This window comes from Acomys minous (assembly GCF_964271855.1).
Source record: "Acomys minous genome assembly, chromosome: 17".
Lineage (NCBI taxonomy): Eukaryota > Metazoa > Chordata > Mammalia > Rodentia > Muridae > Acomys > Acomys minous.
Window position 1 is genome coordinate 46726758 of NC_140500.1, and position 17908 is coordinate 46744665.

General features: G+C 46.6%; 1 protein-coding gene across 4 annotated transcripts in view; it reads left to right on the forward strand.

The window, feature by feature from the left end:
- FRMD4B (FERM domain containing 4B) overlaps positions 1-17908 on the forward strand; it is a 311527-nt gene that overhangs the window by 171063 nt on the left and 122556 nt on the right. For 3 of the 4 annotated variants that reach the window (XM_084765731.1, XM_084765728.1, XM_084765729.1), the window contains 2 exons: positions 9958-10023; positions 11391-11485. In XM_084765731.1, coding sequence (XP_084621857.1) covers positions 9958-10023; positions 11391-11485 — 161 coding nt within the window. Of the gene's footprint in view, positions 1-3370; positions 3524-9957; positions 10024-11390; positions 11486-17908 lie in introns of those variants that run through there. The other variant, XM_084765730.1, reaches the window with a different exon arrangement.

Genomic DNA, 17908 nt, shown 5'->3' on the forward strand with positions numbered 1-17908 from the left:
GTTCTGCGGTTGCACCTGGCCATGGTGCTGAGGCTGAGAACTACTCTAGGGCAAGCTCATGAGCAGTGGGCCCGGTGGTCTCATTGATGGTCCCCATGTGTTCTGACAGTGGTACTTTTCTCAGAAGGCTGGCGCTTGAGCAGATGGATAAGCACGTGATGGACAGACCTCCTGAAAGCTCACGTGGCATCGTGTCCTGGACACAATCACAAGAGCCAGGTTAATGTGGACTCAGGCTCAGGAGGCCACACAACTGATACGGATCATCCTGCACCACAGGGCATCACAGAAGCATGGTAGAGCCGGGGAAGCTAATCCCTTCGAGTGTATGAATCCCATCTGGGCTGAGAAGGAAAAACCCACTAGTAAACACAGGCAGTGATTTCAGGAGGTGCCCAGCCCGGCCATTTCTTCTTGTTACAAGTTCTTAAGACAAGGATTCGGTAGCTCACTTTCCTCCCTTCCTCTTTGGTTTGTTCTGACAAAGATGTCTGATTTAGCCAAAGCTGTCCTTGAACCCTCAATCCTTCTGCCTCAGACTCCTGAGTTGTTGGGATTACAGGCATACACCACCACACTCAGCACTCAGTACCATCTTCAGCAAACTGAATTCTCACGGTTTTTTTTTCCTCATTCCTCTCTCACCTATCCATTTTTCTCCTTTTACTTCTTTGCTACCTGCCTCTTTCTCACTCTCTGTCTCTTTTGCTACCCAACCCCCCAAGGAGCCTGCCAGGGGCCTGTGATTCCCGTCTCACATTGCAGCAGTGTGACCAGCCACTCTGGGACTGCGCTTTGCCCTCTGCATAAACAGAGCAGTAATGTTTCCTACTCCTTGGGCTTGCCAGCAGCAGGCAACAAGAGAATGCACGAGTTGTGTGCCACTAAGTCGGCATATAATAGAAAGTGCAGTTGCATGGTGGGAAGGCAGGCTCTGTCTTGCGAGAACTAAAGGAGAAATCACAGCTGACTTTCTGGAGACATCTGTGTCAGTGCAGGCCATTCTCGGGATAAGAGTGTCAATAGCTCACGCTCAGTCACCACCCAGAGATGATATAAAGGAGCCCTGTTCTGCTGGCGTTGACATCATCCGGATGAAATATAAAACTCCATCCACTCAATAGGTCTCAAAGTAAGACTGGCCTAGATCCCCGCCCCCCTCGCTCCACACACTCTCATCTGATGAGTTTAATAGCTCACTAGCTCACCTTGCTCTCTGGATGGAGAGCTTGTTTCCTGGTGTGTCAGGTTTTCTGGGCCATGGCGTGGGGTTGCTTGGGACAGTCTGTCTCTCCTCAGAGCAGGCTCTGTCCGTGTAAATTATCAGTTCTCTACGTAGGGGGTCGGGGCGGGGGGGAGGGGTTGGGGTCAAACGAGGATTGACTCTTTGACAAGGGTTGCCTAAGACCATTAGAAAACATTTTTAACATTAAGAATCATAACAGTAGCAAAATTACTACTGTTATTTTGAGGTAGCAACGATAATAATCTTTGGTTGGGGGGGTGGGGTCACTACAATTTGAGGAGCTGTGTTAAAGGATCACAGTATCAGGAAGGTTTATGAATGTATTTTAGCATCTAGATTCAATGCATTCATTAGCAAGAGTTGCACAGGTGCCATGACACACACTTGGAGGTCAAAGGACATTAGGCATCTGCCCTCTTTGTCCACGTGGTTCTGAAGCAGAATCCTTTTGTTCACTACTTACGCCAGGCTGGCCGGCCAACAAGCTACCAGGAATTCTTCTGTCTCCGCCTTCCATCTCTCCACAGGAATGTGAGGATTACAGATGTGTGTTCTACTGTGTTCAGCTTTATATGGGCTGTGGCGATCCTAATTCGGGTCTGCAGACTCTGATGGGTTACCCAGAAGCATGTTACTCCCAGGCTTCACTCAGAAGATTCTGGAGACCCTGTGGCTAGATCGTAGGCCAGGGAGAGTAATGACAGAGGACAGCACAGTCACGGTCTCCCATCCTGTGACACTTAAGACCTAGTGTCAGAGGACAGGCAAACAGGAGCTGAGTGAGAAACTAAGGCTTAGGGACACAGGACAGCCTGACTTAGTGGAGGAGGCGCCACCTTAGATGAACCGAGGAAGGCATCCCTGAGAAGGTGACAGCCATCTGAGCTCAGAGCTGAAAGAGTGAAGGGACCTGAGGTTGGGTCGAATTAGAGGCGGGGCATTCCAGGCAGAGAGAACAGCGATTGTGAAGCCGCAGTGGAGGGCCAAGGTTTGATTTGGAGGAAGAAAAGGAGGCCAGGATGACTGCGCTGAATTAGAGGTGAGACATGACACAAACGAAAGTAGAGGAGATGAGCCTCGGGTCAGTGTCTCTTCTTGTCGCCGTGACAAAAGTCCCTGATGAAAGCCTCTGATGGGAGGAAGGGTTTATTGTGGCTTACAGTTCAGTCCATCACAGCTGGAAGTCACGGCAGCAAGAGTTGAGGCCAAAGGTCACATTGCATCCGTAGTCAGAAACAGGGCCGGGGAGGGGCGGCGGGAGGATGGCTGGACCTCACTGTCTTTTTATTCAGTCCAGGCCCATGGGATGTTGCCACCAACATTTAAGACGGGGCTCCCAACCTCAGTTGACTCATCTAGGCTCCCTCTCAGGCGTGCCCAGAGGACAGTGAAATAGAGCTTGTTGACAATATTAACCATCCTAGACCTGTGAGGAGTTAGTTTCCGCATGTGGTGTGCGGGAAGAGAGTGGACAACTCTAGGTAGAAAAAGCCAAGAGGTCCAGTCTGCAATGAGAAGTCGTCACTCCCATGGCCACGTCCTCACAGTGACAGGGCCACTGGCCAGCTGCATGGGAACCCTGGATCCAGTCAGCGAGCTGACTCTGCGGTCACCCAGACAGCAGTTTAGACTTCGGCAGGCTACCGCCGCCCAAAGCCCTGGGAAGTCATCTTTAATAAGGCAAGGTCTCTTCTGCTGAGTCTCAGGAAAAGCCAGTAGGGAAGGAGAAGGAGGAAGAAGTGGAAACAAGAAGCTTGCTACTTCCTTTTCAAGTGTTCGTGTTTCTGTGTTCCAAGCATCAGCTAAAAAAAAAAAAAAAAAAGGCAGCTAGGAGTTTGCTCTCCTTTTGTAGTGGTCATTTCCTGTGACTTTTACTCTGACCCCAGATATTCTATGTAGGTCCCTTCTGGTCTGTGGGGGGTTACCACCCGCCTCTCCTCTCACATCCCCTGAGTCCGGTAGAATGGCTAAGGCCTAGGCCGGGGCCAGGTGCTGAGTGTTCCCTGGTAAACTAGAGCCTCACCATGTACTGCCACATCTGGGTGCTTGGACGTAGAGGTCAAGCATGTAGCAGATTTTCACTTCCCCGTAGACCTTCCCCACATGACAACTGTCCCACCAGACAAAGCATTTCCATCAGCTACCAGCTCTTGCACGGCTGAGGACCAGCTCTTATCAGCTAGGAAGCAAATGCAGTCTGAGGTGGGAGTTCTAACCCAGCATGCACCATTCTAACATCCAGATACCTGGAGCTGGATGGGGAAGAGGTTGGGGAAGGTGAGTCATCTGGGGGGGGGGGGCAGGGAGGCTGCACAAAGGTCTCCGAAGAGATGGCATTTGAATGCTAGTGTTGCGTGATTTTAATTGAGAAGTTGCTACTATTAGCGGTCATTGACAGCTGATATTAATGATCTAAATGATCCGTTGATCTAATGCTCATTTGAATTAGATGTTTTGGTTTTGTTTTTGTTTTTTCTTTAAAGCGGAGTAACTTTAAACGCCTCAATTATGCTCTGCCTCAGAAGGCAGAGGTCAAAGTCTCAATTCCCGGGTCTAGCATTCGTGACTTGCGTGGCTCCGGGTGAATCTGACCTCATTCTTCCCCTATCTCCAGCAAGTGCCCATTAACAGATACCTTCCCTAATTGGTTTCTAACGTCCATCGTTCCAAGTGCTTCCCACGGAAGAGTGTTTATCTGGAAGTCGTGGGTTTCCACGCCAGCTTCAGGACAATCTTTCCAGTTTTGCCTGCTCGTGTGATCCTTTCGGAATGGTCCTCACAGGAAGAGGCTTTCCCGTCTCTGTCACTCTGTGCAGGATGCAGGACTGAGTGCGCTGCTGTGCGACTGAGGGCTGGGGCCTCCGGATGAGCTCTTGTTCCATTGCTTATGGGGCTGTACCTTCATTTCCCTCATGATGTTGGAGTGAGCAGAGTGCCTGCCTCAGGGACATCCCAGGGCTGACTGTGGGGTAACAGCTGGAGTAGAGAGGGTTCCTCGGAGCAGTGCTGTTAGAAGTCCCTTGTTATGCAGACGCACCAAAGGCAAGCAGGAACCTTTTTTTTTCTTTTTCTTTCTTTCTTTCTTTCTTTCTTTCTTTCTTTCTTTGCTGTCAGCTCTGCACAATTTTTCTATCATGTGCTTTTTAACCTGCTTGTTAATTTTCCCTGCCATTGAGCTTCTCTAAAGTGAGTATGAATAGATTATAAAAAAAGTTTGCCTGTTTACCAGTTTACCATGTCTTAGCATTAACTGCCAACTTGACACAACCCAGAATATCTGTGAGAAAAGTCTCAGTTGAGTCATTGTCTTTACCAGGTTGGTCTGTGGACATGTCTAGGAGGGCTTGTCTGGAGGGCCCATCGCTGTAGGAGGACGCAGCCCACTGTGGTCCCTGGGGTCCATGCCTTTGGACAGAGCATCATGGTGGTGGGAGGCTGGGCTGGAGAATTTCTTCACCTCATTGCAGCTGGGCAGGAGGTGGGTGTCAGAGCAGAGCAAAGGGCACATACAGGAAGGGGACAAGACAAGACCCAGCCCCCAGGAATACTCAACTAGTGACCTCCTTCCTTCAAGTAGGCTGCCTCCTGCCTTTTAGCACCTCCCAACAATACTGACACATGACTTCATCAAAGGATTAATCCATTCGTCGGGTCAGAGTCCTTGGGATCTAATGATCCCTAGAAACAACGTCTGTCACCAATAGACATTCCCTGATCTATCTGCATTAACCATCCAAGTCGATCCCTATGGGTGATTTCCCTGCTCAGCAGGCCCTTTATCTGTACTGCTGTATCTTTTCTGGTACCCTGTGACTTGACTGGATCAAGGTTGGCTCAGTCGCCTGATGTGATTCCCTGCAGGCCATGCACTTGGGTGAACCAGAAACTATAATCCATATCCGCGACAAAGCTTCTGTTCTGCCCCGAGCTGCCAAACACTGCCATGGAGGAAACCAAAGCCTGTGTTCCCGAATCTTTCCCTTGTCAAAGAAGCTCTCCCTTGACATTTGTATTTTATGGTCTCTCTTGCTGTCAGAAGTTGTCAGCTACAATCTACTCATAAGCATTGTTTGAATGAACAAAATGAGCCTCTCACTTTTCTGCCTCCAATGTAAGTAAGTGGCAAGGGCAGGCCCCTCTCTTTCTACTGACAATCAAAGCAGCCTTACAACATCCCTTTGGAAGTGCCAGCCTGCAGAGGAAGGGGTTTAAGAAATACTGAACAGGATACTCAGAGTATAGGCAAATGCCCCCTGCCCTTCCCTCATCACCTCTTACCACACCATACAGCCAAGTGTCTGCTACTCTCATCTCCCTGTGTCAGCCTCTCTGAGGGCTACTTGCCGTCCGTGGCACATCTGAGAGATGAGCAGATGGTGTGGGCCATCATTTTGGAGTGTGGCCTTTGGAAAAGATTTGTTTTGGTTAATTACAGAACCCCGTGGTGTGTGGGCTAGACAGACGGTTCAGTTGGTAAAGCGCTTGCCTTGCACGTGTGAGGACCTGAGCTGAAGATTCCCCGGAACCTCTGCAAAGAGCTGGCCACAGACAACTAACTGCTCCTGTAACTTTTAGGGACACTAAAATGGGAGGCAGAAACGGGCAGATGCGCCCACCCTACCCATCCCCCACGCAGGCCTGTGTGTCTTATTTGAAGGAGCCAGCTTAACAGAGAGCAGAAGTGGGTCATTCCAGAACTCTCAGGAGTTTTTGTGGAACGCAAAGACACATGTTCACACAGACCAGGAGAAGCAGGGAAACTGTCTGGAAAGACATTAGAGACTGACAGTAATTCCCACGCTTTCCCCCTCAGCCCACCTGATATCTTGGACCTCCTTCGGCTACTTGCCCGTCGCATTTTTCCTGCCGGCTTTTCTCCTCACACAGCGATCACCCCACAGCATCCAAGGTTTCAGATGCAATTCTAAATTCCCTGGACTGAAGTTCTGGCTGCCTCAGTTTGGGACAGGTGGCCATTTCTAGTTCAGTCAACTGAGATCAAGTCATGTATCGCTGCACAGTTTATCACATCAGAATGACATTCATTGTCTAATAGTCTAGAGTAATCCAGGTCTTGGGAGTTGGAGAAAGAAAGATCAGCCCAAAGTCATCCTTGGTTACGTGCTACATAGGAACCCAGAAGGCAGCCTGGGCTACAGGAGACCCTAGAACAAAATTATTTGTTGAGAAAAGGAATGTCAAATGGTTAGAGGAAGAGCCAAAACAAATTGGCATACCAAACAGACCATTTGTTTTGCTTGATTTTTTGTTTGTTTGTTTGTTTGAGTCAGGTTCTTCTACATAGTCTGGGCTGCTGTAGAACTCTGTGTAGGCCAGGCTGGCCTCAAACTCACAGAGATCCACCTGCTGTGCCAATGGATACGTATTTAAAAGAGAAAGACATGAATTTGGATTATGAGGCAACCTAGTAATTTGAAATATCATATGAAGTATGGTATTTTCCTAGAAGACTATTTCTCTCTCTCTCTCTCTCTCTCTCTCTCTCTCTCTCTCTCTCTCTCTCTCTCTCTCTCTCCCTTCCCCTCCCTCCCTCTCTCTCTCTCTCTCTCTCTCTCTCTCTCTCTCTCTCTCTCTCTCTCTCTCCCTCACACACACACACACACTGTGTGTTTTCAAGGATTGTTTTACTTTCTGTAGGATACATATAGAGTTAATTTTTATGGGTACAAAAGTTAAAGTACTTAAACCAGCACATGTCTTTATAGCCCTCTACAATATGAATAACTAGAAATTGAATAGTGGGATTCTTTTGGTCCCCTTGAACTCCTGAGAATCCTCCTACTTCAGCCTTCTGAGTGTTGTTGGTATTACAAGCATTCCCCACTATGCCTGTGCCTCAGGGCCTTGTACATGTAGTCAAAGTACTCAGCCACTGAGCTATGCCAGTCACGTTATTCATGTTTTGATTTGGTTCTTTTCTTTCCCAGGTCATTTTGAGTAAATTTTCCTAAAGTTTGCATGTCAGTTTCCTAGCCTATAATATGAGGATGTTGCCTTGTTGTTGTTGTTGTTGTTGTTGTTGTTGTTTGCAGACCTTTTGGGGGGAGAGGTGGTTGGTGCAGGTTCTCCAGTATCCCAGGCTGGTCTCAAACTCTCATGGAGTCAAGGATGCCCTTGAACTTCTGATTCTCCTGCTGTAGTCTTCCCTGTGCTGAGATTACAAGCACATGCCACCATACCCAGTGTGTGTGTGTGTGTGTGTGTGTGTGTGTGTGTGTGTATGTGTGTTATTGGTAAGCAAGCCTGTGGCTTCATGCATCCTAGGCAAGCACCCTCACCTCTGAGCTGCTTTTGAAGGAACTCTTTAGAGACCATATGCTTAATATGCATTGCCCAGCTCAGCAACCGGAACTCATATCCCTGTTTGTGTAGGTGTGTATTTGACCTTGGCGTTGCTTAGTTAAGAATGTCATCTGTGCCCATGAGCTAAGCAAAGTTGTTCACTCACCTCTTATCACCAGTTTTGTCGTTTCTTTTGGCCACGTGTTTATAACCCCATGGCCTGACCTGCTAAGCTAGTTCACAGATGCGAAAAACAGGAATTCAATCAAAACTGTGAATGCAGAAAATTTTTTTTGCATTGAAAAAAAGGATACTTATTCTCACCCTGAGTCTCTACCACCGCATCTATTGAATATAGATAATAATAGGAATCCCAGAATGCAGTATATATGGTGTTCAGTAATGAAGCCTATTGTGGTTTTGAGATAGGCTCTCACTGCGTTGCTCAGGCTGGTCTCAAACCCTGGCACTGCCGCAATCTGCTTCATCCACAGCCAGGTGTAGTTAGAACCACAAGCCTGTGACACCAAACACATTTTTCTTAATTTTTATCAATTTATTTATTCATTTTGAGGTTTTGAAGTCAGCGCTCAGATGCTTCAGGATGCCCTTGAGTTTACTCTGTAGCCAGGACTGATCCTGCAGTCCTGATCTTCCTGTTTCCTCTTCCCAAGGAGTGGGATTACATATACATTACATAGATGGATGGTTTGACACACACACACACACACACACACACACACACACACACACACACAAATAGTGAGTGTTTCACTTGGATAAGCCTGTCTAACATAACAATATTAACAAAAGACATTTAATATAAAAGTGTAAGCCAGGGGTTAGGAGTGTTGCTTATTAGCAGAACATTTGCCTAACATGTGAGGCTCTGAGTTCAGTTGCTGCACTGCACAAAGAAAGGGGAGTGGGGGAGAGGAAAAACGAGCTGGGATCTGTCTGCAAGCCCACTGCCCAGCACGCTTAGGTTTCATGTTTGGGACCAGCCTAGACTCCAGAGGAAGAGCCTGTCTGAAAAAGAAAGAAAATGTCTTATAAAGGAAGGCAGCCTTCAGGATGCCCCTTAAGTGGACAAGGTGGTGACACCTACGGAGGGCATGGTTTGGAGTGCGAGTGTATCAAGGGAAGGGTCAACATTTGGCAAGCAGTATTTCCCAGCACTGCAGCTTTCAATTTAAAAAACTACATGTTGAAAATGGATGTGTCAAACTGTCAGCCGCGCACCTTAACTGCTAACTATAAATGGTGATCTATTAAAAAGGGGGCAAAGATCATTTCTAGTTCACATCCCCTGGATGGGGAGGCCTGGTGGCACTCAGAGGAAGGATAGTAGGCTACCAAGAAGAGACTTGATACCCTATAAGCATATACAGGGGGAGGAGGTCCCCCTCAGTCACAGTCATAGGGGAAGGGAGTAGGGGGAAAGCGGGAAGGAGGGAGGAATGGAAGGATACAAGGGATGGGATAACAATTTAGATGTAATATGAATAAATTAATAAACTATATTCTAAAAAAAGAAAAAAGAAACTACAAAAAAGGGGGGGGGGCAAAGAGTTGAAAAGTTGAGGCCTTTGCATTTGAACTCCAGCCTCATGTTTCTCCTCCTCCTATTACCCAAGTGTCGAATTTACCAGAGCACGCCATGGTGAAAGGTGTTTCCATTTGTGAGATGTCACACTGTGACTCAAGGAAGCACATGCTTTCTTCTGGGGGAGCCGCCTCTCTCCGCACAATCTGGTGCCCTGAGTGAACTTGGCCTGTTCTATGGTTTTGTTGCTTCCTGCGCACATCAATCAGTCTTCAGTCTTAACATCTTTTTCTTACTTTAAATCCATGTGCATGTTCCCGGGCATAGCCAACCTTCAGACGTTGTGACACCGCGTTGTCATCTCCAAAGTTCACATAAAAAAGGGGGGGGGCTGGAAAAATGGCTAAGAGTTTAAGGGTGGTAACTGCTCTTCCAGAGGTCCTGAGTTCAATTCCCAGCAACCACATGGTGGCTCACAGCCATCTATAATGTGTACTGATGCCCTCTTCTGACCTGCAGGTGTACATGCAGACAGAGCACTGTATACATAATAAATAAATCTTTAAAAAAAAAAAACTTAAGAAGAAGAAAACTGAAGATCACGTTATTTAAAAAAAAAAAAAATAATAATAATAAAACACGTAATGTCTTAAGTAAGTGTGCCTTTGTGTTGGGCCACTTTCACAGCTGTCCTTGGCCTCATGCGGCCTGCAGATTGGTCCCACCTGCAAGTCTATATAAGTCAGCTTCTGGGAATGCCACTGATGAAGTCACTGGGGCATGCTGCGTGTATAGATAAAGTGAGTGTGGAGTTTGGCACACCAGGCTCTGACACGTCTCTTTATTGTTTTTGTCCCCACAGATGACAGAAGGCAGGCACTGTCAGGTCCACCTGCTGGACGACAGGAGACTGGAGCTGCTGGTTCAGGTAGGTGTTGGATACTCGGGGTGGCCTGTGTCCAGGCTGTTCCCCTATCTGTGCCTGGAACTCAGTGTTGTAGAGCGACTGAGGGGCAAGAGGTGGCTCTGAGGTCGGCAAACCTGGTCCGTACATGAGTTACTGTAGCTTAGTCTTCGTGGCAGAGTCCTGCCTAAGTCAAGTTAGTTAATAGATGTGAGAGGAAGCTCCTTTGTAAAAAATACAGCACTGCATGAGTTTTATCAATTTTGCCTGTTGGTGAGTTTCTTTCTATTTGCCCAATGCGCTGGACCAAAAGTCTTTTTGTAAAAATAGTTGACCTATGGCTAGCCTAGACACCTCTTCAAGACCGAACCTACTTTACTTCCTCTTTGAGGCCTGTCCCTCACCCCAACTCCAATTAAAACAGATAGTGCAGGAGCTGGAGAGATGGCTCAGTGGATCGCAGTGCTCGACACTCTTGTAGAAGATCCAGGTTCGAATCCTAGCACCCACATGGTGGTTCACAGCACTCCATAACCCCACTTCTGAATGACACAGGCACCAAGCCTCACACGGCGGTGTGCAAACGTACATCAGGGGGGAAAAACACTCACACACAAAATAAAATGAATAAGTCTTTAAAATGAATTGGAGGAATAGCACAGTAGTTTCGCCAACCTTTAGTCCAGTTTCTGCTTGCTTTTCTCCTCCGTCTGTTCTTTCCTTCCCTGTCCCTTTTCTCTTGCCTCCCCACCCCCTTCTTCCTGGCTTCTTTTCCTTGACATCCCCTCCCCCCACCCCCATGCCCTGTTTCATCTCCTTCAACTGCAAACAAACATCCAGGCTTCAGACCATCACCATGTCCCGCTGACTGTTAGACTAGTGTTCAGAAGGGAGCCATTCAGGCTGCCAGCCAGCGATGCCCTTACATCCCCAGCCCCCCCCCTCCTGCCCCCCCCCACAAGGCCAGCATCAGTCATCAGTTGGATGTTGTGGCAGACTCCAACCCACACTCCATCTCAGCGGGTCCATAGTATCCCCAAAGCTCACGGATAGTCCCTTCTCTAGCTGGATGCTCAGAACGTAGTGGTGACGATGGCATGAGAAATAGTGTTTAAAAAAATCACACAAGCAGCTGGAGATTGTGTCGCACGCCTTTAATCCCAGCACTCAGGGAGGCAGAGGCAAGCAGATCACTGTGAGTTCCGGGCAAGCCTGGTCTACAGATCGAATCCAGAACAGCCAGGGCTACACAGAGAAACGCTGTCTTGGGGGAAAAAAAAATCACACAAGCAAGCAAAAGCTGCTTTTGATGGTTTAGAACGGAATAAGGCGATGGCGATGGTGAGAGACGGGCAAGCAAATCGCCGCTAACCAGATTTGTGTTTTGACAGCCCAAGCTTTTGTCAAGAGAACTGCTGGACCTGGTGGCGTCACATTTCAACCTGAAGGAGAAGGAATACTTTGGGATAACGTTTATAGATGACACGTGAGTGTTCTGGGTTTTTCATGTCTTTTTGCTTTGGTCTCAACTACGAACTTGCTTATTCTCATTGTTGACAACAAGGGAGAAAACATTTGTATCCATCCGGTTTAGTTGTAAGTTTCTCAGTATGGAATTTTTTCCGGCAAATGTCATAAAGGAAGAGAAAGGTCTAAGGAGCATTTAAAAGTTTTGCAAATACCCCCAGGTGTGACGGCAAATGCTGGCTGTCTCGGCACTCAGGAAGCAGAGGCAAGGTGACGGATGCACGTTCTAGGCCACCTGGTCGACATAATAAGCTCCAGGCAAGCCAGGACTGGGAATCAGAATAACGAAAAACAAAGCAACAGCAACAACAACAAAAACCCACTCAAAAGGTGTTTAGAATTGTGTTCATGAGTTTGTAGCCTATGTTACTTGTCTTTTTGAACCTGTGATAATCCTCCTTAATTCACCCCATATATCAGTGATGGAGACAGTAAGTTGTTATTCACGTGTATCGTGAAGCTAATTTAATGTTTTGGTGTTAATGGTTTGAAAGTTTAAAGCCCAGTTTTTGTCTTACCATACGTATGTATGTATGTATGTATGCATGTATGTATATGTGTGTATGTATATATGTATGTATACAGTTGAATATATGTGTGTGTATGTATGTACACAGTTGAATGTATATATGTATATATGTATGTACACAGTTTAATGTATATATATATTATACAGTTGAATAATGAGTTAATTTTTACCCACAATCTAAGTCTCTTTCATGTTGCTCTGGATGGGTTTTGTTTGTTTTTTCAATTTATTTCCATTCTGTATATTAACATGTTAGAATGTGTGTATGTGTGTGTGTGCCCTTGTCTGTCTGTTTTATATCAGCCTAATTCGCCTGTCTTATTTGTGGTCAGATATGTTATGAGAGGAAGCTTCCTTTTTCTGAAGATATTTTCCAAAGACGTTTTTAAATACTAAAATCCAACAAAATGTGTTCCAGACACAAAATATGCTGGCCAACCACCACGTTCTTTCCGTAACTCTCTATTTAAGAGGTTGTCCAGTGAAACCAGGTGGAAAATAACCTCAAGAAGCAGTTAATTTGTTTTTAACACCTTGTTCCTGTAATGATTTTTGTACCCCAAGGCCTATAGGAGTTGTCAACTCAGTCTGCTAAAACACCAGATGCTTGTTTAGAGATAGACAAAATTCAAAAAAAAAAAACCCAAAAACTTAGAGCAAACTCAGAACATTTACTGAAGACGAGTCACCCAAAAGCAGGGAGAAAATGCAGTGGGCATCACCCTCTTACTCTGAGTCACCCAAATATATGTTCACCCAATAGCTGGTGGGGAGGAGCTTGATCGCCCGCCCTCTGCTGGACGAAATAGGAAATGCGTGTATCCCTTTTCTATAAGTACTAGCCAGAAAGCCACAGCGGTTCACATGAATCAGTGATTAAACTGCCACACACAGGTAGGCAGAATGTGTGTGTGAATAAAAGAATATAAGACCTATGGCCATAAATAATAATAACTGGATGACATGCTATGAACTGTAGTTGCCATGAGCACTGTCATTTAGAAGGAAGACCATAGGAAGTTGATGCTAAGAGCCTGAGGACAAGAATAATGTATTTAGCAAATGTTTCCTGAATGTCCACAAGCTACCAAGTGGTATTCCAGATTCGGGGGATTCAGCTGTGAGAAGCACTGTTAGGATCCATGCTTGCAAGAGTTGATATTTATACTGCTGTGTTCTAGTTAAACAAGCAAAGAGATGATGAGAAAATACAAGAAATTGTAAGTCCACTGAGATCATGTGAGAGGCCATATGAAGGAAGGCTGACGGGGGCAGTTTTAGACAGAGCAGGCCAGGATGATGTCTAGATGAGACCATGCGTCAAAGACCAAGAATAGGCTCTGCAGCCAAAAGCCAAATTGTCCGAAGAAGGAACCCAGTGTGACTTGAGTTGTATTTTAATATGATGTTTGTTTGAAACGGGGCCTCAAGTAGTCTAGGCTGGACTTGAACTCGTGCCTCTCCTGCCTCTGCCTCAGTGCTGGGGTTATAGGTATGTGCTGCCATGCTTGACTTAGTTTCCTAAAAAAAAGATAGGGAAAGGCACTGTGGCTAGACAGCAGAAAGCAGGAAGGAAAGAGGTCCAAGATGAGGGGGCCAAGAATGAGATGGGCGGAAATACCACAGTGTCCTGCAGCTGTGTGATCTGACAGCCGTATTTGACATCTTGAACACTGACGTTTCACACCCATAACCTGCATGTAGCAGTAGTCCTTGCATGGCAAATGCCCTATGGGGGACCCAGAATAGAGTGTCGGCATGTTGTACTTCAAGCATACTCAGAGATAATGCAGAGCTCAGAGCACAGGCGCACATGAAAGAGACACTTTGCATGGCACCTCAGTGATCCCACAGGATTCTCTCTCAAACTGGGCCAGACACACAGAGTCCCCAGAGGGGAAAGGAGGCGGCAGTGTGGGCAAGCATCACTTGAAACCAATGTGCACCGCGCTCTTGCTAAGTGTGAAGACACCAGGCTGAGAGTGGATTAAGAGGCAAGCAAAGGACAAGATCACAGGTGAACCCCATGAGGCGGTGAGATGGCCATGCGCCTGTGGCCACTGAAGGACAGTCCATGGAGGAGATACGGGATTTAAAACTACAGTGTCAGCACTGGAAGGAAGGGGCCAGACCATGTGGAGGGCGGAAGGCCTAAGTGCAGTGCTTTGTCCAGACACTCTAACTTGCTTCACAACGAAAAGAAAAAGATTTGGGCATGATGCCGCGTACCTGTAACCCCTGCACCTGCAAGGTAAAGACAGGCGTAGCACAAACTCTAGGCCAGCCTAGGCCATATACGAAACTCTATCAAGAAAAGAGGAGAGGAGGGCTGTGGCTAGGGCTCACTGGGAAAGAGAGCTTGCTGCACACCCATGAGGACCTGAGTTCTAATCCCTAGGGCCCATGTAAAATAATGGCCCGGCCACATGCATCTGTAACCCTAGTGCTGCGGAAGGAAGAGGAAAGGGACTTGCTGGGGCTTGCTGGCTGCCAGCCTAACCCCGGATTCAATGACAAGCCGTGCCACAAGGGGCTATGACAGAGAGCTGTAAAGCAAGACAGTCACGGCTGTCCCCTGGCCTCTGCGTACAACCTGTGCGAATACACCATAAACATGTACATCACACACACACACACACACACACACACACACACACACACACACACACACACGACAGGTGGCACAGTATGAATGATTTCCTTTGAGGACTTGGGCCACCGTCTTCCGTGTTCCCGCTGGTATTTGTGGTCCCCTTCTGCTATACTCATGGACCACAGAAATCAAACCTGAACAGTCTTCCCAAGACCCTCGTATGGCTGGACTCCCCTACAGGTAACAGACAACACCTAATTTCGGAATTACAACCAGCTGGGGAAGGTGTCTCTTGGCTCTGCCTGTGTTTATTTATTTGGAGAAGTATGAATTCGTTGTTTTGTTTGTTTGTTTTCCTTTGTTTTTTGTTTTTTGTTTTTTTCTGGGAGAAGGTAGGTCTTAGCCATTTCCACCTTTCCGGGGAACAGGCCTGGAAATGTGTTTATGTCTCAGGGTGTCTCCTCGGAAAGTCTTGGTCACAAGCCTAGTTCTTTGTCTGGTAAATATTTTTGGAAGTTTCTTTTCCCCAGCACACTCCCTTTTTGTCCACCCCCGTGAAACCACCAAGGCGGATCCCTCCCAGGGTACTGGCTGAGTTGCATTTTCCATCCCCTGTGCCACATCAGCCTTGAGACTGTGGCTAAACAGCATAGAGAAAGGCAAAGCTGAAAGGGACAGTGGAAGTGAAAGCTACTGTCTTTCCCCCAGCTCAGGGAGCCAGATGAGAAAAGGGGGGCTAGGTCACAGTTGTGGAAGGAAGGCAGGAAGGCTGACCAAGTGAAGCAAGTTCCTAAGAAGTGGAATTCCTGCCCTTGCTGAGGGGACCCAGGTTTGGGTGCAGTGTGATGTTCCGCCCCTAGAGGGCAGTATCCACTCTCCTTCGCCACAACGGGCCCTTCTTTTCAGGATCCCTACATCCATTTGGAAAATCTTCTGCTGAGTGACCTTTGTTGATGAAGAAATAACAAATAGGCTTTACAGCACAGCAGTAGCTTGGGATCCTGAGACAGTGGGAATTCCGCTGTATAGAATCAGGATCCAAGGGAAAACATGGCTATGGTTATGAGTACCTGTCATTTGTTTGCTTGCTTGCTTGCGTGGTTGGTTGGTTTAGTTAGGATTTTTTTTTTAAGTTAAATATATTTCATAATTATTGATGGAAACACTTAAAAACAGCAAGGTAAAAACATTAAATGAGCCTTATTACATCTTAGTTTTCAGACATAGGTAGTTTTCTTATTTTATCCCTGAGAACTTGCGTTCTGTTGAAAGGACTATGAAGCAACTTTAAAAACCAAAATAAGAAAATCTAACTTATATATTATTGGTACACGTCTATCACATCAGCCCTTCAGAAGCTGAGGCAGGAGGATCGTGAGATTGAGGCTAGTCTGAACTACATGTAGAGTTCAAGGCGAGTCTTCTGAACACAGGGAGGCCACTCTCAACTATAGACCGCAGAAATCTGGGTTCTAGGCCAGAGACGGAGCTCATGTTAGAGCTCTTGCCTAGCATGCACAAAGATCCGATTCCCAACGTAAGGAAAAACCCTGGCTCTCTAATGTATACTTTCATGCTTTAAAAGGGTGTACCTATTGCATATACATGAATATCCTTCCTATTCTGGTTGAGGCCAGTCCCGTTTGTTACCTCCGATATGTACAACTTGTTCTATATCTGTCCGGAACTCTACACTAAGGGTTTTCTGTGTTGTGGCTGTGCTTCTGTGTTGGACCTGATCGTCATGCGCTGTGTGTGTGTGTGTGTGTGTGTGTGTGTGTGTGCTGTGTGTGTGTGTGCTGTGTGTGCTATGTGTGTGTGCTGTATGTGTGCTGTGTGTGTGTGCTGTGTGTGTGCCGTACCACCTGCTCGTTCATCCTTACACAGCATTCTATGCAAGTTCCTATGAGACACGTTACACATTTTAAATCACGCCACATCTTCTCTGTCAGGAACGAGTAAAGGACGTACCTATCTGTCCTGTGGTGTGTCACACACTCGGCAAGATTGGAGTGCAAGCCCAACCTGGCTGCAGAGCGAGAGCCTCTTTCAAATATCTCCCAAAGCCAAGAGTGAGGAAGAGAAGGAAACGGGGAGGGGGGAGGGGAAGAAGAGGAGAGAAAGAAGGAGGAAGAATTCTGCCATACGAAACCTTGAAAGACTTAAAAATTGATGTGCCATGTATATTAACACTGATTTTTAATAGCTCTGAAGTTGAAGTATCTTTAAATAAGTATCGCATTAAACATGACAAAATACAATGTAAGAATCTTTTCACTTCAGCCCTCTAATTTTCTTTCTTAAATACAAAATCACTAATTCTAAGAAAGTTCCCCAAGATTCTACCAAGAAAATCTCGGGGACAGTTCCCAGCAGCTTCATCTTGTAGTTATAGAAACAAATACATGGAAACTACACCTAATATTATTAGAAAACCTAGGAAATCCTGTGGTATCATTTACCCCATATTGAGAGCCCTGGGTTCAAGTCCCTGCTCTGCTGTTTTCCTTGCATATTTAGTATAAAATGTAATATTAATAGATGAAGATTTCCAACTCAGTTGACATATATGAGGGGACGCAGTAAAGAAACCACTGAAATGGCCGCTCCATGGTGTGGTCAGGGGGAAAGGTTTCATTGTGAAGAAGAGAGAGGAAATATCCAGAGGCATCAGGAAGAGTCCCGATCAGAGAGAAAAAGAAGTAGACTGGGCGTGGCCAGAGTTATCTATGAGAGGAGCTAGAGAGTGGCAGAGATAGGGGTGGGGGGATGGGGAAGGTGGGGGGGCTATCAAATCATGAGGATCCTAAGGACAAGTTAGCTGTGGGGAGGGAAGGGCCAGGAGGCCAGTGTGGGCTTTGAAATGTATCACAAGGACTTGTGAGTGGGGCTTGAGAGACTTGGAGGCCAGCATGGGCTTTGATGTGCGACTATGGGTGCATCAATGGAGACCCATGCCCTTTCTGCCAGAAGCCAGGGATATGGCTCTTGGGGTGGGGTTGGGGGTGAGAAATGCTGGCTTTTATCTGGACCTGACCACCAGAAATCATATAAGCTCCTTTCCAGACACATGGACTGCCTAAGACCTAACAGTGGACAGAAAGCATTTGTCCAATAAAAACCAGCTGTTGTCATTTATCCTGTCCTGTTTGTGCCCACTTTTCCTATCTGCTTTGTTTCTACTTTTTAAAAGCTGTTATGTGTACATGTGTTTTGCCTGCATGTATGTATGTATGTTCACCATGCGCAGAGTACCCATG